General features: G+C 45.5%; 1 protein-coding gene across 2 annotated transcripts in view; it reads left to right on the forward strand.

Annotated features, from left to right (window-relative positions):
• LOC135054721 (NACHT, LRR and PYD domains-containing protein 12-like) overlaps nt 1-21,416 on the forward strand; it is a 411,740-nt gene that overhangs the window by 120,426 nt on the left and 269,898 nt on the right. For both annotated transcript variants that reach the window (XM_063958010.1, XM_063958009.1), the window contains one exon: nt 20,958-21,128. In XM_063958010.1, coding sequence (XP_063814080.1) covers nt 20,958-21,128 — 171 coding nt within the window. The remainder of the gene's footprint in view (nt 1-20,957; nt 21,129-21,416) is intronic.

Raw genomic sequence — 21,416 nt, forward strand, 5'->3', positions numbered from 1 at the left:
TTGCACACATCATTCCAAGTCTTAATTAACAAATACATCACACTGATCAATCAAGACACATGAACCAGACTAGTGATTGACATTTGCAACATGAGAGGGAACCAATCGAATAAGTGGGCGTTAATTAACTTAACCAATCATGATTCAGACATCAGTTTAAATGACATCCAGATCAGCAGGAACGTAATCCTAGAAAAAGGCTTGTGAGCTGAAACGCGTTGGGGACCTGAGACACACACGAAAAACCACCACTCCACGCCAATACACTCCTCTCTCCGGCTGGAGAAGGAGAAAGACACAGACACGGAGCCCGAACGCCCGCTCACGTGATTACACACGTGACGCCGGCACCAGGGAGAAACAGACGAGACCCCGGAAGGAGCAGAGAGAAGCGGCGCCGACTACAGAGACGGGGACCGGCGCCTCTGCTGAGACACACCAAGGAAACGAGGAAAGCGGACAAGGGACTGCAGACACCGGCGGCAGACGATTAGTCTCTCCCCCGGCGGTAAGTGAGATCTCACAGCCCCACACCCGCCACCCACAGATAAGGACATATGAAACAGTGTGACAGGCGGGACGCCGCAAACTGTCACACTAGAAACACACACTAACAAACCTACCAGAATTACATAGGCTCGCCACACCTATGGTAAAGGTAACCTATTAAGGTACACCTGACATTAACCCCGACAGGGGTCCTCTGAGAAGGTATACCATTAGGAAGGTATACCAACAAAGGGTAGTCTGCAAGACACACCTGAAAGTGGTAAATGGACACAGTACATAAAGGGCCCTAACACAAGTGTACCATTAAGGAAGGTACACACAGAAAGGGTAGTCTGCAAGACACACCTGAAGAGGGTCCACCAAATTGCACTTGGAATATTAAATATTAAATAAAATCACAAAACCAAATCCACGGTTTATGTTTCATGGTTCATGCACATCAGTAAAACTCAATAGATACATTGCATTCATCCCTATAGCACATACCAATCCCCCATCCCATTCTCATCACCCCTCTCCCACCTGATCCCCGCAGAGCGCGCTAACCTACCCTTTCCAAATACGTACGTTTAAACCAGAGTTCTGACTGTATAAAGCACAGGTTCTCAAACTCGGTCCTCATAACCCCACACGGTGCATGTTTTGCAGGTCTCCTCACAGAATTACAAGTGAAATAATTAGCTCCACCTGTGGACCTTTTAAATTGTGTCAGTGAGTAATTAATACACCTGTGCACCTGCTGGGTTACCTGCAAAACATGCACTGTGTGGGGTCCTGAGGACCGAGTTTGAGAACCTGTGGTATAAAGTATATGAAAAATGCTAATCATTTGTTTGAAATATCTTCTTTGCATTATTCTAATAATTTTTATAGCCCAAACTCTGAAGTAAAAAGTCTATGGCAGGTGAGGCAGTGCCTCACCTGTGTATCCTTTCCACACATCTCTAATCAAACCTCACCAGATTTCCAGGAGTTTATACTGCAGCAACTGTGCATAATGCCCAGATGTACCCTTTGGCTTAAATATTGCATGGAAATCTGGCTCTGGGGTTAGCCAGTGCCTCCTGAGCCATTTAGCTCACTGCATGTCCCTGTGACTGAGTATACCCCTATGAAAAGCAGCAGGTATTTTGGTAACTAATAGGCGCCTGGTCACTCACTTGTTACAATGTGAAGAAGTAGTACCACAGGCAGACCCATAGGGGGCACAAGGCATTCTACCAGAGCCTAAGCATGGTGCATCTTTCGACCACCCCGCTTCTTTTAACACCTGCGGCTCCAAGCTTACCATTTTGGTATGCTTTTATTTGTATATATGTGATTATTGTACTGTATTAAATCATGTTTTATTGAAATTTATCAGAATTTATATCAACATATCATTGGGTTCATTATCCAACAGTTAAGGTGATCATTGTTTTGGTCCCCACACACAACCACTGAGAGAGGGCGCCCCGGCTACACCACCCCATACCTGCTATTCTACCAGAGTACCCAATAATGATGAAAATGGGTCTAGTGGGGTGACAGTGTCCACGCCAACGCAGCGGTCCATCTCTCCAGACCGCGGTCTGTGCCTGATCGCAGACGTCCCACTGCAAGTACCCGGGCAAGCCAGCGGGAGTATGTGGCGCCGCTTGGGAGGTGATGGAGCTACAGCACTAAAGTCGCCTTGACTTACAGCGCTGCCAACTCGCGAAGAAAAAAGTCAATTTCTTGTAAAATACAAAAGCTTTCAGGGCTGCCTGCACAGCTCTCCTGTTTAGTGACCTGTTACTGCTGGCTCCAACTGCAAAACTGAGCTCACAGCAGAGCTGGATTAAGGCTATGGGGGGCCCAGGGTACTTAAGACAGTGGGGCCCTAAAATCTAAAATTAAAATCATAACATCTTTAATTACTACAAAGAAAATTACAATTCCGTGGTAAATTTGAAATAATCTTTCATATAGGGAGCACATGCATGTATACATAGTAACATAGCAACATAATATCTGAGGTTGAAAAAAGACATTTGTCCATCGAGTTCAACCTATTTTTGTTCTACTATGCATGATGATTAGTTTAACATTTTTGACTGATGCTGCTGTCAGCCATTGCATTTTATCCCTATTTATAGTAACTATAATGCGTGACTATGCCCCATAACCCTGTATATCCTTATCCACTAGGAATTTATCTAGCCCATTCTTAAAGGTGTTGACAGATTCCGCCATTACAGCTCCCTCAGGCAGGGAATTCCAAACACGTATTGTCCTTACAGAGAAAAAGCCTTTACGCCGTATTGTGCGGAATCTCCTCTCCTCTAACCTGAGCGAGTGTCCACGTGTCCTGTGTGTTGATCTGGCCAAAAACAGGTCCTGCGCAAGCTCTGTGTATTGTCCCCTTATATATTTGTAGATGTTGGTCATATCCCCTCTTAGTCTCCTCTTTTCCAAAGTAAACATGCCTAGTCTTTCAAGCCTTTCCTTGTATTCCATCCTCTCCATGCCCTTAATTAGTTTAGTCGCTCTCCTCTGAACCTTTTCTAGCTCCAGGATATCCTTTTTGTAGTACAGTGCCCAGAATTGAACACAGTATTCAAGGTTTGGCCTCACTAGTGATTTATATAACAAGAGTATAACACCCTCGTCCCTTGCATCAATTCCCCGTTTTATGCATGCTAATATCTTATTATCCTTTTTTGCTGCCATTCTACTTTGGGAACTGCTGCTTAGTTTGCTATCAATGAGAACACCTAAGTCTTTTTCCAGTACAGTATCCCCTTATGTTACCCCATTCAGTTTGTAGGTGTTATTGTTGTTCTTGCTACCACAGTGCATTACCTTAAACTTGTCTGTGTTGAAGCACATTCTCCATTTGGCTGCCCATGCTTCTAATTTAACTACGTCGTTCTGAAGAAACTCAGCATCCTCCTCTGAATTTATAGCCTTACACAATTTGGTATCATTTGCAAAAATAGACACCATGCTCTCTAGACCTTCTGTTAGGTCGTTAATGAAAATGTTGAACAATAGCGGTCCTAATACCAAGCCTTGTGGCATACCACTTAACGCTTCAGTCCAATTTGAAAGAGATCCATTAACCACAACTCGCTGCTCTCTGTTATCTAACCAATTCTTGACCCAAGTGCATATATTGCTTCCTAGCCCTATTTCTTGTAGCTTGTAGATAAGTCTCATGTGTGGTACAGTGTCGAAAGCTTTGACAAAGTCTAAAAAGATCACATCCATGTTTTTACCCTGATCGAGGTTTGCACTTACTGTTTCGTAAAAACCAAGTAAGTTGGTTTGACAGGATCTGTCCTTCACGAATCCATGTTGATTCCTTTTAATGATTTTATTGGCTTCAAGGAACTTCTGAATACTATACCTTAGAATACCTTCCAGAACCTTCCCCACTTTAGATGTAAGACTAACTGGTCTATAGTTACCCGGTTCAGCTTTACTTCCCTTTTTGAATATAGGCACTACTTCCGCTATACGCCAGTCTTTGGGAACCATACCTGATTTAACTGAATCCTTAAAGATCAAAAACAGCGGTTTTGCAAGTTCAGAGTGAAGCTCCATAAGAACCCTTGGGTGAATTCCATCAGGACTCGGTGACTTATTAATCCTTAAATGTTTTAATCGGTCACAGACTACCTTCTCACTTAAATAAGTACCTATCAGAGGTATATTCTCATTATTGAGGTTGTGTCAGTCCCTGAATTGGGTCCTCTCTAGTAAATACTGTTGAAAAAAATTCATTAAGTATGTCCGCTATGTCATTATCATTTTTGATTAAGACTCACGACTTGTCTTTTACAGAGCCAATACTCTCCTTCTTTAATCTCTTGCTATTAATGTATTTAAATATTTTTTGGGGATTTGATTTGCTTTCATTTTTCTGTTTCTACTTTAGCCGCTCTTATTTCTTTTTTGCGTATTTTGTTACAATTTTTATAGTGCTGAAATGATTCTGCATTCCCATCAGATTTTTTTTTTTTAAATGCTCGCCTTTTCTTGCCGATCAGTTCCTTTATTTTTTTATTAAGCCGCATTGGTTTATTATTATTAATCCTTTTTTTGCTGCTCGTAGGAATAAATTTGAGAGTATTTTTAACTAGTAGTGATTTTAATACAACCCAATTCTCTGCAGTATTTTTTTCTAGAAACAAACCTTCCCAATCAATATCCCTTAAAGTTTCCCTCATCATTTCAAAGTTGGCTTTGCTAAAGTTTAGAGTCATAGTTTAGCCAGTATAGGACTGTTTATGATAACCTACTGTAGCACGGGTCGCAGCCATGTCGCCTGACATGGCTGCGACCCGTGCTACAGCCCCCTAATGACAGCGCTCACCAACCCGGCAATTGCCGGGTTGGTGACGCGACTAGTGACATGGCAGGGGCGGCGCTGGGAGATCACATGATCTTGCAGCGCCGCCCTCCCATACACAGTGAACGGGAGCCGTGTCGCCTCGACACGGCTCCCGTTCACAATAGAAAGCTAGCCAGGTTGAACACGTGTTCAACCCGGCTAGCAACCAGGGTAGGATTCCCGGATCACTTAATCCGGGAATTTGCCGGGGAACCCTTTTCCACTAGGGAAAAACACGGGTAAATGCGCACCCCCACGCATTTACCTGTGTTCTAAAAAGCTAGTGGAAAAGGGGTATTATATTGAATGTGACCATATTGTGGTCGCTGTTTCCTATGGGCTCCCCCACTTTCATATCTGATACCAATTCCCCATTGTTTGTTAATACCAGGTCTAAGATTGCATTGTTCCTGGTGGGTTCCTCAATTAGTTGAACTAAGTAGTTATCATTAAGTGTGTTTAAAAACCTATTACCCCTAGCAGTATCACATGAATCGTTTTTCCAGTTTATCTCTGGATAGTATATATATATATATATATATATATATATATACACATACACGTGTGTTTGGATAGTTATATATATATAATATATACTTGTGTGTCTATATACTGTGTGTATGTATATATATATATATACATACATACATACATACACTGCTCAAAAAAATAAAGGGAACACTAAAATAACACATCCTAGATCTGAGTGAATGAAATATTCTTATTAAATACTTTGTTCTTTACATAGTTGAATGTGCTGACAACAAAATCACACAAAAATTATCAATAGAAATCAAATTTATTAACCCATGGAGGTCTGGATTTGGAGTCACACTCAAAATGAAAGTGAAAAAAACACACTACAGGCTGATCCAACTTTGATGCAATGTCCTTGAAACAAGTCAAAATGAGGCTCAGTAGTGTGTGTGGCCTCCACGTGCCTGTATGACCTCCCTACAATGCCTGGGCATGCTCCTGATGAGGTGGCGGATGGTCTCCTGAGGGATCTCCTCCCAGACCTGGACTAAAGCATCCGCTAACTCCTGGACAGTCTGTGGTGCAACGTGGCGTTGGTGGATGGAGCGAAACATGATGTCCCATGATGCTCAATTGGATTCAGGTCTGGGGAACGGGCGGGCCAGTCCACAGCATCAATGCCTTCGTCTTGCAGGAACTGCTGACACACTCCAGCCATATGAGGTCTAGCAATGTCTTGCATTAGGAGGAACCCAGGGCCAACCGCACCAGCCTATGGTCTCACAAGGGGTCTGAGGATCTCATCTCGGTACCTAATGGCAGTCAGGCTACCTCTGGCGAGCACATGGAGGGCTGTGCTGTCCCCCCAAGGAAATGCCACCCCACACCATTACTGACCCACTGCCAAACCGGTCATGCTGGAGGATGTTGCAGGCAGCAGAACATTCTCTTGGCATCTCCAGAATCTGTCACGTCTGCCACATGTGCTCAGTGAGAACCTGCTTTCATCTGTGAAGAGCACAGGGCGCCAGTGGCGAATTTGCCAATCTTGGTGTTCTCTGTCAAATGCCAAACGTCCTGCATGGTGTTGGGCTGTAAGTACAACCCCCGCCTGTGGACATCGGGCCCTCATACCACCCTCAAGGAGTCTGTTTCTGATCGTTTGAGTAGACACATGCACATTTGTGGCTTGCTGGAAGTCATTTTGCAGGGCTCTGGCAGTGCTCCTCCTGTTCCTCCTTGCACAAAGGTGGAGGTAGCGGTCCTGCTGCTGGGTTGTTGCCCTCCTACGGCCTCCTCCACGTCTCCTGGTGTACTGGCCTGTCTCCTGGTAGCGCCTCCATGCTCTGGACACTACGCTGACAGACACAGCAAACCTTCTTGCCACAGCTCGCATTGATGTGCCATCCTGGATGAGCTGCACTTCCTGAGCCACTTGTGTGGGTTGTAGACTCCGTCTCATGCTACCACTAGAGTGAAAGCACCGGCAGCTTTCAAAAGTGATCAAAACATCAGCCAGAAAGCATAGGAGCTGAGAAGTGGTCTGTGGTCACCACCTGCAGAACAACTCCTTTATTTGGGGTGTCTTGCTAATTGCCTATAATTTCCACCTGTTGTCTATTCCATTTGCACAACGGCATGTGAAATTGATTGTCAATCAGTGTTGCTTCCTAAGTGGACAGTTTGATTTCACAGAAGTGTGATTGACTTGGAGTTACATTGTGTTGTTTAAGTGTTCCCTTTATTTTTTTGAGCAGTGTATGTGTGTGTATATATATATATATATATATATATTTATTGTAACACTGTAAGGGAACAAGGTTCCGTTTTGTGGGGTAAATGGCAGCAAGCAGCAGCTGAGGAATCACACAAGTCCAGTGTGTGGTGCAATTGGCCACGACCAGTTATTTTAAGCAGAAAACATAACAAACATCAAAAGAAAATACCTTGCCGGTCCAGCACTAACTAAACACAAGACGTTCCTAACTGTCTCTAAACAAAAAAACACAGAGTTTTCCAGTCAACACTATATGGCTCACTTATATAAGGAAGCGTATTTCTCTCACAGAGATCCTGCAGTCTTCCCAGGCAGTCTGCCCACACTAATCAGGCTAGCAGCCCTATAACCTACTTACACAGCTGAAACCCTGATTAGCCCTCTGTGAGGCCTAAGACCCGAACTGGGCCCAACGTCTGGAACTTGCCCTATCTTTCTTTCAAGGCCCTAATCCAGCTTTTCCAATAAACTCAAAAGGTTCTGACAAAACAAAACATTTTCCTAGAAGTTTTCATTTTTCTAATACAGGTAAGACAAGAACCTGGAACAAACATACCTACCCTCAAACACTATTCCAGTGTTCTTGTCACATCCCCTGTTTCGACCTAGGGGCCGGAACACTTGTAGCCCCCAAACAGAAGATGCAGGACAATGCATCTGCATTGGCCAATTGTGTACCCGGTCTATGTTCAACAGTAAACTTAAAAATCCTGCAATGCTAGAAACCATCTAGTTACCCGAGCATTCTGACCTCTTTTTACATACATCCATTTTAAAGGGGCATTATCTGTCACTAGTCTGAATTGTCTACCCAAGCGGTAATATCTCAAGGTATCCAGTGCCCACTTAATGGCCAAAGCCTCCTTTTCCACAATGGCATACCTTTTTTCATGCTCATTGAGTTTCCTACTCAAATAAATGTGTTCGTCCCCATCTCTGTTTTGGGACAACACAGCCCCTATCCCTACCTCTGAAGCATCTGTCTGTACAACAAATTCTTTTGAAAAATCTGGTGTTATCAATACCGGTTGTGAACACAAAGCCACTTTTAATGTTTGGAATGCTTTATCTGCATCAGGGTTCCCTTTCACCATATTTGACTGCTTCCCTTTGGTAAAGTCTGACAACGGCACTGCTGTGGTTGCAAAATTGGGAATAAACCGTCTATAGTACCCAGTTATTCCAAAAAAAAAGCCCTTACATGTTTTTTATTCACTGGACGAGGCCAGTTTTAAATACCATCAATTTTATTCAATTGGGGCCTAATCAGACCTCTGCCTATGGTGAAGCCCAAGTATTTGACCTCCTCCACTTCTTTGGGTTAGCAGTTAACCCTGCCTCTCTGATTGAGTCCAGTACTGCTTGCACTTTAACCAAATGGGACCCCCAGTCTGTACTGTGAATTACCACATCATCCAAATAGGCAGCTGCATATTTTCTATGGGGCCTCAAAATTGTATCCATCGCCCGTTGAAAGGTTGCTGGAGCCCCATGCAACCCAAAGGGTAACATCTTATACTGGTATCGCCCTTCTGGAACCAAAAATGCTGTTTTTTCTTTTGCGCTATCAGGGCAAGGTATTTGCCAGTAACCTTTGATCAGGTCCAACGTGGTGAGAAACCTGGCTGTTCCCAGCCTTTCTATAAGCTCATCCACACGGGGCATGGGGTATGCGTCAAATTTGGACACCTCCTTTAACTTACGAAAGTCATTACAGAAGTGTATGCTACCGTCTGGCTTCGGGATGAGAACTATGGGACTGGACCACTCACTGTTAGAGTTCTCTATGACTCCATGGTTTTAACTTCTTTAGAAACAGCTTCTCGCTAAGCTTCAGGAATTCTATATGGCTTTAAATGGACCCTGACCCCTGGTTCTGTGACAATGTCATGTTTTATTATGGTTGTTCGGCCAGGCAGCTCTGAAAATATTTCCCTATTTTGGATGAGAAATTCTTTAACTTGATTGTTCTGATCAGCTGATAATGTCTCTGACACCTTTACTGCGGGAAGCAACCGAGGTGAAGACACTGAAGGGCAAGGCTCTGCTGAAAGAGATTACCTATCTTTCCAGGGTTTGATTAAGTTAACATGGTAGATTTGTTCGGGTTTTCTCTTTCCCGGTTGGTATACTTTGTAATTAACCTCATTCACTTTTTCCCTAATCTCAAATGGACCCTGCCATTTAGCTAGGAACTTGCTTTCCACAGTGGGTACCAACACAAGAACTCTATCTCCGGAAGCAAATTCCCGTGTCTTGGCACTCCAGTTATATACCCTCTGTTGAGCACTTTGGGCCTGTTCCATGTGCTCTCTGATTATAGGTACCATGGCTGCAATCCTATCCTGCATTTGTGTTACATGTTCAAGAATGCTTCTATAAGGAGGGGGCTATCCTTCCCACGTCCATTTGGCAATGTCCAACAGCCCTCTGGGGTGTCTACCATACAACAAATCAAATGGAGAAAACCCCGTAGAGGACTGAGGAACTTCTCTGATGGCTATTAACAAGTAGGGCAACAAACAATCCTAGTTTTTCCCATCTCTATCAACAACCTTTTTTTAACATACTTTTTAATGTTTTATTGAACCTTTCCACCAACCCATCAGTTTGGGGATGGTAGATGGACGTCCATAATTTGCACAATTCTTTCATGATCCTTGACATAAATGGAGTACCTTGGTCAGTCAAAATTTCTTTTGGTATTCCCACTCTAACTAAAAACCTGCACCAGCTCCCTAGCTATCGCCTTGGTTGTGATAGTGCGTAAATGGACAGCCTCAGGATATTGAGTGGCATAGTCCATAATTACCAGGATATACTGATGGCCCAAGCGGACTTTAACAAGGGCCCCACGAGATCCATGGCTATTCTGTCAAACGGGACCTCTATAATAGGCATGGGAACTAGTGGGCTCCTGAAATGGGGTCTAGGGGCATGTTACTGGCATTCAAGACAGGAAGAACAATATTCAGACACTTCTTTATAAACCCCTGTCCAAAAGAACCTTTGTAAAACTCTTTCAGTGTTTTTTTCTGCCCCTAAATGTCCTGCTGTAACGTGACTATGAGCTAAATCTAGTACCGTTCTCCAATAAGGCTGGAGAACTACCAGCTGTTCCACCACATCCTCACCCTTTTTGACAATGTGGTACAAGAGCTCATTACAGATGGCCATGTGGGGATACGTAACCCTGTCACCTGGTACCACAGTTTCCCCATTAACAATCTTAACATTCTCTCTAGCCTTTATCAAGGTAGGATCCTTTAACTGTTGAGACGCAAACAGATCCTTCTTTACCTCCAGGTAAGGCACGCTTTCAGTTCTAACTACTTGGTCTCTGTTCCCAGCAAGAGGGCCCTCACTGGAATCCCCATCTGTCACATCCCCAGCCAAACTAGCAAAAGGCAAAGGGTCAGAAAGTTCAGAAGACACACGTACATCCATAAAATCACTGGTATTATCAACTGGCTCTTTACTTCTCACATCTGTTGATAAACGTGATTCCCACAGTTTCCAAAAATGAGCAAAATTCCTCCCTATTATCGCCTCATGAACCAAGGTGGGGACCAGTCCTACTTTAACCATTGCTGACCCACAACAAGTTTCTATATTCACTTCAGCAGTGACATAATGTTGGGTATCCCCATGTATGCAAGTTACCCCAATAGGTATTTGCTGGACCTTTAAGGGGTTCACTAACCCAGCTTTCATGAGGGTAACTAAACTTCCTGAATCTAGCAAGGCCTCTACCCGGTTACCCTCTAAGAACACATCACACATTTGTTTTTCCAGCTCAGGTGAAGGTTCCACAGTACAGGCTAACCTAGCAAAGAAAGACATTCTGCGATATTCAAAGGCAGCATCACATTGCATGGGTTCTTGCGTGACTGGGCAATTGGCAATAACATGACCTGGCATACTACACCTAAACATTTAACCACACGATTATCAACCCGTTTGGGCAGCACCATTAGACCATTCTAGCCCCATTGGCCTGTCTCCAGGGCCAGTGTTTACAGTCTCTCCAGCCTTGCGTTCTCTTAACCGCCCAGCAACGTTTTCCCACGGAACAGTCTTACCAGTCTTTACTGAAGGGCGCTGTTGAGGATCTATGGGTTGTTGGGTCATCATCAGTAATTCCTCTGTTGCCAAATACCTCTCTACCATGTCCACTAAGTGGTCAGCAGTACCCGGGTTTCCATGGCTCACCCACTTGCTCAGGACCATGGGCAAAGATCTCAAATAGCGGTCCATGACGACTCTTTCAACCATCTGGGGACCAGTTAATGTCTTTGGCTGTAACCATTTTTTTGTTAGCTGAATAAGGTAGTGCATCTGGGAGCGAGGAGGCTTCTCCATGGTATACACCCAACGGTGCACCCGTTGTGCTCGTACTGACAGCGGGACTCCCAGGCGGGTCAGGATATCAGTCTTTAGTTTATCATAGTCCCGAGCCTCAGCAGGGCTTAAATCAAAGTACGCTTTTTGGTGCTCACCTACAGAAAAGGTGCCAGCAGACTGGCCCACTGTGCTTTTGGCCAGTTCTCACGCTCGGCAGTCCTTTCAAACGTGGTCAGGTAGGCTTCCACATCATCAGCCTCTGTCATTTTCTGCAGGAAGTGGCTGGCCCGTATAGAACTTGAGCTGGATGGATCACTGACAGCCATATCTCCAATCCGGGCTGCAAGTTCTGCACCACTTCTGTTAAGACCTCTCGCTGTAGTCTCCAATTTTCCTCCATCGCCACCTGCTGCTGCTTGTTGGCCTCCTGCTGAGCCGCTGTAGCTTGCCGCAGGGCTTTAAGCAGTACCTCCATGTCAGATTTTTCAGGCAGCTTTGTAGCTGCTTCCACCCAGGACATATATCAAACCCTCAGGGGGGAGTCTCAGCAACTTCACACTGGGCTGTATCTGCATAAACTACCATTTTCTGCAGGCCTCATAAAGATGCTGCTTTCACTTATGTGCAGAACTGAATGCTCACATTCTCCACCAAGTTGTAGCACTGTAAGGGAACAAGGTGCTGTTTCGTGGGGTAAATGGCAGCAAGCAGCAGCTGAGGAATCACACAAGTCCAGTGTGTGGTGCAACTGGCCACGACCAGTTTTATTAAGCAGAAAACAAAACAAACATCAAAAGAAAATACCTTACCTGTCCGGCACTAACTAAACACAAAACGTTCCTAACTGTCTCTAAACAAAAAAAACACAGAGTTTTCCAGTCAACACTGTATGGCTCACTTGTATCAGGAAGCATATTTCTCTCACAGCGATCATGCAGTCTTCCCAGGAAGTCTGCCCACACTAATCAGGTTAGTAGCCCTATAACCTACTTACACAGCTGAAACCCTGATTAGTCCTCTGTGAGGCCAAAGACCCGAACTGGGTCCAACGTCTTGACCTTGCCCTATCTTTCTTTCAGGGCCCTTATATAGCTTTTCCAATAAACTGAAAAGGTTCTGACAAAACAAAACATTTTCCTAGAAGTTTTCATTTTTATAATACAGGTAAGACAAGAACCTGGGACAAACATACCTGCCCTCAAACACTATTCCAGTGTTCTTGTCACTATATATATATATATATATATATATATATATACACACTGCTCAAAAAAATAAAGGGAACACTTAAACATCACAATGTAACTCCAAGTCAATCACACTTCTGTGAAATCAAACTGTCCACTTAGGAAGCAACACTGATTGACAATCAATTTCACATGCTGTTGTGCAAATGGAATAGACAACAGGTGGAAATTATAGGCAATTAGCAAGACACCCCCAATAAAGGAGTTGTTCTGCAGGTGGTGATTACAGACCACTTCTCAGCTCCTATGCTTTCTGGCTGATGTTTTGGTCACTTTTGAAAGCTGGTGGTGCTTTTACTCTAATGGTAGCGTGAGACGGGGTCTACAACCCACACAAGTGGCTCAGGAAGTGCAGCTCATCCAGGATGGCACATCAATGCGAGCTGTGGCAAGAAGGTTTGCTGTGTCTGTCAGCATAGTGTCCAGAGCATGGAGGCACTACCAGGAGACAGGCCAGTACATCAGGAGATGTGGAGGAGGCCATAGGAGGGCAACAACCCAGCAGCAGGACCGCTACCTCCGCCTTTGTTCAAGGAGGAACAGGAGGAGCACTGCCAGAGCCCTGCAAAATTACCTCCAGCAAAACACAAATGTGCATGTGTCTACTCAAACGATCAGAAACAGACTCCATGAGGGTGGTATGAGGGCCCGACATCCACAGGTGGGGATTGTGCTTACTGCCCAACACCGTGCAGGACATTTGGCATTTGCCAGAGAACATCAAGATTGGCAAATTCGCCACTGGTCACGGATGAAAGCAGGTTCTCATTTAGCACATGTGACAGACGTGACAGAGTCTGGAGACGCCAAGGAGAATGATCTGCTGCCTGCAAGATCCTCCAGCATGACCGGTTTGGCAGTGGGTCAGTAATGGTGTGGGGTGGTATTTCTTTCTCCATGTGTTCGCCAGAGGTAGCCTGACTGCCATTAGGTACCGAGATGAGATCCTCAGACCCCTTGTGAGACCATATGCTGGTGCGGCTGGCCCTGGGTTCCTCCTAGTGCAAGACATTGCTAGACCTCATGTGGCTGGAGTGTGTCAGCAGTTCCTGCAAGACGAAGGCATTGATGCTGTGGACTGGCCCGCCCGTTCCCCAGACCTGAATCCAATTGAGCATCATGGGACATCATGTTTCGCTCCATCCACCAACGCCACGTTGCACCACAGACTGTCCAGAAGCATGCCCAGGCGTTACATGGAGGTCATACAGGCAAGCGGAGGCCACACACACTACTGAGTATCATTTTGACTTGTTTTAAGGACATTACACCAAAGTTGGATCAGCCTGTAGTGTGTTTTTCCACTTTCATTTTGAGTGTGACTCCAAATCCAGACCTCCATGGGTTAATAAATTTGATTTCCATTGATAATTTTTGTGTGATTTTGTTGTCAGCACATTCAACTCTGTAAAGAACAAAGTATTTAATAAGAATATTTAATTCATTCAGATCTAGGATGTGTTATTTTAGTGTTCTCTTTATTTTTTTGAGCAGTGTATATATATATATATATATATATATATATATACATACACCTATGTACAGTGGTCTAAGCAGAAATTTTTAAGTGGGGGTATGGAAAAGTGAAGGTTGCAATTGCAATTATGCAAGCGCCTCAAGGGAAGGAGTGTGGCCACTCAAAAGAAAGCGTGTCCTTCAATGTAGTTTACCACACCACATACGCCTTATACACATTATGCACCACAATAGTAGGACCCCTTATACTACCTAGTACTAGTGCCCCTTTCACATTACACCACACAGTATGAGCTGAAATTCACATTATAGCACATGGAATGAGCCAAAATTCACATTATATCACACAGAATGGGCCAAAATTCACATTATATCACACAGAATGAGCCGAAATTCACATTATAGCACACAGAATGAGCCGAGATTCACATTATAGCACAAAGAAAGAGTCAAAATTCACATTATAGCACACGGTATGAACTGAAATTCACATTATAGCACACGGTATGAGGCGAAATTCACATTATAGCACACAGAATGAGACAATATTAACAATATAGCACACGGTATGAGTCGAAATTCACATTATAGCACACGGTAATGAGCCAAAATTCTCATTATAGCACACAGAATGAGCCGAAATTCACATTATAGCACACTGAATGAACCGAAGTCAACATTATAGCAAACTGAATGAGCCGAAATTCACATTATAGCACACAGAATGAACCAAAATTCATATTAAAGCACACAGAATGAGCCGAAATTCACATTAAAGCACAATGAATGAGCCGAAATTCACATTATCCACATGGAATGAGGAAAAATTCAGGGAGAGTGACAGAGGGACAGGGAAAGTGACAGCAGGGACATATGGACATGGAGAGTGACAGCAAAGACATAGTTTGCAGAGAGAGTGACAGCCGGGATAGGGAGAGTGACAGGGAAAGTGACAGCAGGGACATAGGGACAGGGAGAGTGACAGAGAAAGGGACAACAAGAGCATACAGTAGGGACTAGGGAGATAGAAAGGCAGCAGGGTGAGATTACCTACAGTATTTAGCAGCAGCGGTGCTGAGAATGCTGTGGTCTGTGGTGCGGTGGATGAGGAGGCTGTGGTCGGCATGGTGCGGAGGAGGCGGAGGTTCAGAGACAGAGGGCGGAGGCGGGGCAGCACAGGAAGCCCGGAAACGTTGGTGTATAAGATAAGTGTTTAATACACCTTCGTGAATTGCTTCAAAGAATCTGAGTGCCGCCTTGTCTCTTTTCAAATGTTGCTACCAATTTGGAGGGCACACACAGACACACACACACACACACACACACACACACACACACACATTATTTATATATATATATATATATATATATATACACACACACACACACACACACACATACACATACATACAAATATGTCCATATTGCCCGGCTCTCCGAATAAACAGTCAAATGCACCGGGTGCCCTCACAATATATTACATACAGTATCCGGCGGTGCGGCACTCCTGGCGGCTTGGAGAAAAAAGTCTGCATAGCAGCATGTGAAGACAACGTTTCAAAGACTTTTATTCCGTAATTTTCATACCTGATGAAAATGACGGAGTAAAAGTCATTTTCCAAGCCTCCAGGAGTGCCGCACCTCCGGATACTGTATCCTGATACTGTATATATATATATATATATATATATATATATATATATATATATAAAATAACCCAGAACCTAAGTAATACAGCTCTTACTATTGCTCTGATGCTGGTAGGTCACCATCTAATGTATAGGGGTGCTGGCTGGGCGCAGTGACTGAGCCACAGGCTGCTGCTCAACAGATAATTGGACAGCTGAGCCGTCGCTCAGCTGTCCTTCCTGTACACACTCCCTGCGGGTGGCAAAGGCCATTGTTGCCTAGCGATCGCCTCTGCCTGATTGACAGCCAGAGGTGGTCACTGGGCAGGAGGTGGCAGGATGGTGGCGTTAAGCCACCATCCATTTAGGGGGCGGGCCACAGCAGTTGTGTGATGTCACATGCAGCCGCTGCGACCCGGTGCAGCGACGAGTATCTCTCGGCCAGCCGCTGGAGCTGCACTGGCCGATAGTTACTTGACAAGTACAAAAGCAATCTTGAACCAATACAAGGTATTGAACTGCCATCGGAGGGGGCGTAACCTTAAGGACTGGCTGGTCCATAATGACATCACTGTGCAGGGAAGAGAACTGAGATCACACTTTCTTACGAAGGCACCGGGATCGTATAAATGCATTGGTTGCACTACCTGCAGATATTTGGAAACCGGGCCAGTCGTATTACACCCACATTCGGGAAAGAAGATTGCGATCAACCATGTGCTCACATGTACATCGAAATTCGTAATTTACATCATTAAGTGCCCATGTGGCTTGGCCTATATTGGCAAGACTACCTGTACATTTAGGGAAAGGGCAGCGCAGCACAGGTCAGCTATTAGACAGGCTTTGGAAGGCAAAGAAATTGACCAGCCTGTAGCTAGGCATTTTAAGGAGGCAAGGCATACAATGGCAGCCTTACAGTACAAATTGATTGACCACGTTCCATCGATGATAAGAGGAGGAGATCGCAACAGAAAGTTGTTGCAGCTAGAGGCACGATGGATTTTTGAATTCAACACTGTGGCACCCTTGGGCCTCAATGAGAACTTGTCTCTTCTTTGTTTTCTTTGAGTGAACTGCTCTGTCCTTTGTCATATTTTGTTTGATTATTATCCTTGGGCACCTCAGCCCAAACTTTGCATGCCGCCAGGGGGTTACAACCTCCTATACTATACATTCTTTTCTGCTAGTGAGGGGTTATCACCATGGCTGGCAGGGGTAACCATCCCCCATTTTGTTTGTTGGAGGGATGGGAATTAACTAATCAGTGACTGCTGAGTCTGTCTATACATGCCTGGGCCGTGATGATAGTACCCTCACAGGGAGCAGGTAGTTCCCACACTTTTAGTCTCTAATGAGGTGGTTGGTGGTGGAGGGAACACTTGATACTGGGGATACACTCTTGGAGCCACTTGGGCCGCGTGTTTGTGTTTGCGCAGGTACTAGGTGGCGGGTAAGGGAGTGTATTATGTATTCACGGTGGTGTCTTTTCTATTAGGCATCTTTTCCTGTTGCTCCTTGGTTCCGTAATAAGCGCGGTTTTGCGGGGCCGGCCGGCCCGGTTGTTTAGATATTTATGTTTAGCTAGGTTGCCGTGGAGATAGTTCCGCCCACGGTTCCTATGGTTACTGTTGGTATGGAGACGTGCGTATGACGTCATGGCGCTGGTACCGGAAGTGTGGGAGCAGCAGGAGGGATTTCTCACGCTCTGGAGGTATAAAGGTATGTAAGTTGTATATGAATTGTATCCTGACGAAAGGCGCAAATAAAAGCGTCTGAAACGTTGATGACTTAAAGCTTGTGTAGCTGTGAATCTTTTTTACAAATCCTTGGAGTGCCGCCCACAAATCCGTGTTGTCTGCTGCGCCTTGTAGTGCCACGGGAGGGCACCCAGGTATTTATGTGGTGTTGTTGGAGTGCCGGTCATATATGCATGTTAGAGGAAGACTTGTGTGCAACAAGGACTATCTATAGACAAGGCAACCACGCTGGAATATTGTATAACGTCAGTGCTGGGAAATTGTGTTTATTTGAACTTTTTATTTGAACTGCCAAGAGGCAGAGGCGGTCGCTGGGCGGGAAGGGGCTGGACGACGGCGTTAAGCCACCATTTAGGGGGCGCGGTCCGGCCAATGCAGGCGTGGCCGGACCATTGGGGGGGGGGGGGGGGCGGGCTAAAGCTGCGCTGGGCGAGAGATACTCTTGAAGTGCAAAGGCATCACCGCTGTGCGATGCCTTTGCACTTCTGCGGGGGGGGGGGGGGGGGGGGGGCGGCGGCACTGATATGCTGGGCAGACTAGCCCTGTGCTGGGCGTCCCCCTGCATGTCAGTGTGAATGATCGTAGCTACAATCAACTCAGAATGACCCCCCATGGGCACTGCAAGGGGTGCAGATATAACATGTACAGAGAAAGTTAGATTTGGGTGGGTTATATTGTTTCTGTGCAGGGTAAATACTGGCTGCTTTATTTTTACACTGCAATTTAGATTTCAGTTTGATCGTGCCAGCTATCGCTTTCTTCGTTCTTTCGGTCGTTGCCTGGCGACGGCTGTCGCTGGGCAACAACACTCATGCACATTGCGGCCGCCGCGCAGACCCGACCCGTTTGCACCGCTGTGACAACCAGCAGCGTGCGAACGGGTCAGAATGACCCCCATGGTTTTGCCCAAGTGCTAACAAATTTGCTGCTGCGATCAACTGTGAATTAGGCCCTGTGTATCACATGTATGTCATGTATGTCTTTACCCTTTCTATGTGAATACCTGGCTGATGCTTTGGAAACCAGAAACAAATTCCTAGCATACCCTTGTATACCTGGCCAATACAGTTGATTCTGAATCAGATTGAATGGAACACTGATGGGTTTATTAGTCTGTCATGGCCAATCACTTGTTGCCTGTAAATGTCATTGGTGCTCTGTGTTACTTGTAGTCTGCAGGTTGGCCATGCTCATTTTGCATACACTTGCCTGCTACCAGCCTTGACCTCTGTTTTTATCATTAGTTTTTGGTGCTCATAACGCAATGGCAGAGAGGACTGACTGACTTCTGCCTCTCTCCCCAGTGCAGTACACAGCAGCCTGTGCGGGGGAGAGAGGCTGCAGCAGCCAGTCCTCTCTCTCCCTTGCACACAAAGTACCCCTGCAAGAGGGGGGAGGGAGCGGCTAATGGGGGTATAGTGGGACCCAAGCCCACACTAGGCCTCTCCAACAGGCGCTGGCCTGGATAAAGAGTACCCCCCCCCCCTCACTGCCACTGATTATAATGACAAAGACATTATGGCAATGCAGTGTAACGAACATATGTATCTGGTATCCGGTCTTTAGGTCAACAGTGTCTAGGTCAGGGCTGGCCAAACCGGTCCTCGAGATCTACCAACAGTTCATGTTTTCCAGGCCTCCTGGAGATCTGTAGAATTCAATTGTCAGCACATCTTAATTAGTACTGATTACACCTGTGCACCAGCTAGGTGGTCTGGAAAATGTGAACTGTTGGTAGATCGCGAGGACTGGTTTGGCCAGCCCTGGTCTAGGTCGACAGTCACTAGGTCAACTACTGAAGGTCGATAGTGACTAGGTCGACAGATATAGAAGGCCAACGTGCTCATTTGGTCGACATGGACACGGTTGACACTCAACAGGTTGACACAGTTTTCTGGAGGGTTTAGGGGTATTACAACCTTTTCATACCTCCTTTTTCCAATTGGGCATAGAGTTGGTTACTGTGCCCAAAGCGTGGTGAGCAAAGAGCAAAGCGAGCCCCGCGTGGTCCCAGATTGAAATTCGAGGTCAAACTGTGTCAACCTTTTGAGTGTTGACCTTGTCCATGTTGACCTAATGACCATGTCTACCTTCCACACCTGTCGATCTAGACATATGTTAACCTTCAGTGGTTGGCCTAGTGACTGTCAACCTAGTTACAGTCAACCCAATGATCCACACCTATGCATCTTTCCATGTCTCTGCACAATTAAGGATCAGACAGATCTTGTCCATTTCTCTCCATCCGACAAACAGGTGTTTCTTCGGAAGATGTGCTTATACTCACATCATACTGTAGTACCAATAGCAATCCAGTCGCACTGCAGCCTTGTGTGCAAAACAGAATCAGCACCTGTATGGCTCCCACCTACCTCCGCTATGTTCAGTTCTTACTTAATGCTCTGAGGTTTATGACCTAGGGCAGTGATGGCTAACCTTGACACTCCAGCTGTTGTTGAACTACACATCCCAGCGTAACCTGCATCAGTTTTAGCATGGACAAATATCACAACTGTAGCAGGGCATGCTGGGATGTGTAGTTCAACAACAGCTGGAGTGTCAAGGCTAGCCATCACTGACCTAAGGCCTAATTGAAATCTCTAATAGGGAAAACCATGTGCAGTGCAGGTGGGGCAGATATAACATTTGCAGAGAGAGTTAGATTTGCGTGGGTTATATTATTTCTGTGCAGGGTAAATACTGGCTGCTTTATTTTTACACTGCAATTTAGATTTCAGTTTGAATACATCCCACCCAAATCTAACTCTCTCTGCACATGTTACATCTCCCCACCCTGCAATGCACATGGGGGGTCATTCCGAGTTGTTCGCTCGCTAGCAGTTTTTAGCAGCCGTGCAAATGCTTTGCCGCCACCCACTGGGGAGTGTATTTTATCTTAGCAGAAGTGGGAACGCATGTGCTGCTGAGCTCTGCAAAAACAGTTTGTGCAGTTTCAGAGTAGCTGAAAACCTACTCAGCGCTTGCAATCACTTCAGCCTATTCGTGTCCGGATTTGACGTCATACACCTGCCCAGCGAACGCCCAGCCATGCCTGCATTTTTTCAGTCACGCCTGCGTTTTTGCAAACACTCCCTGAAAACGGTCAGTTGACACCCAGAAAAGCCCCTTTCCTGTCAATCTTCTTGCGGCCATCAGTGCGACTGAAAAATTTGCTAGAACCTGTGCACAACCACAACGGCCTTGTGCATTGCGGTGCATGCGCAGAAATGTCGATTTTTTTGCCTCATCGCTGCCTTGCGAAAAACGTAGCGAGCGAAAAACTCGGAATGACCCCCATGGTTTGGCCCTTTAGCTAACAAATTTGCTGATGCGATCAGGTCTGAATCGGGCCCCTAATCCAGATCCCTCATCTCTCATCAGGTTAGTGTGGTGTGGTCTGACTTCCTCCTGCTGTGAAGATCTCCGCTCTATTATTACTACAAACCGCTCTCTGACCAGACTGGACCTGTCAGAAAATGCTCTGATGAACTCTGGAATAAAGCTTCTGTGTGAGGGACTGAGACACCCAGCCTGCGCCCTGCAGGATCTCAAGTAAGCAATACTAGTGTGTGTGTGTGTGTGTGTGTGTGTGTGTGTGTGTGTGTGTGTGTGTGTGTGTGTGTGTGTGTGTGTGTGTGTGTGTGTGTGTGTGTGTGTGTGTGTGTGTGTGTGTATCAATGACTGACATGCTGACTGGATATCTCCTGTGATTGTCTTGAAAAAGGCCCTGGGGGCCGAAACGTCGACACGGTATTGGTGACTTTGATGTACTAATAAAAGCCTTTTTTCACCTTTACTTGGATTGGTGAGTGCCCTCTTTGGGATTGTGTTATCCCGAAA

Source organism: Pseudophryne corroboree, chromosome 3 (genome assembly GCF_028390025.1).
Source record: "Pseudophryne corroboree isolate aPseCor3 chromosome 3, aPseCor3.hap2, whole genome shotgun sequence".
Classification (NCBI taxonomy): domain Eukaryota; kingdom Metazoa; phylum Chordata; class Amphibia; order Anura; family Myobatrachidae; genus Pseudophryne; species Pseudophryne corroboree.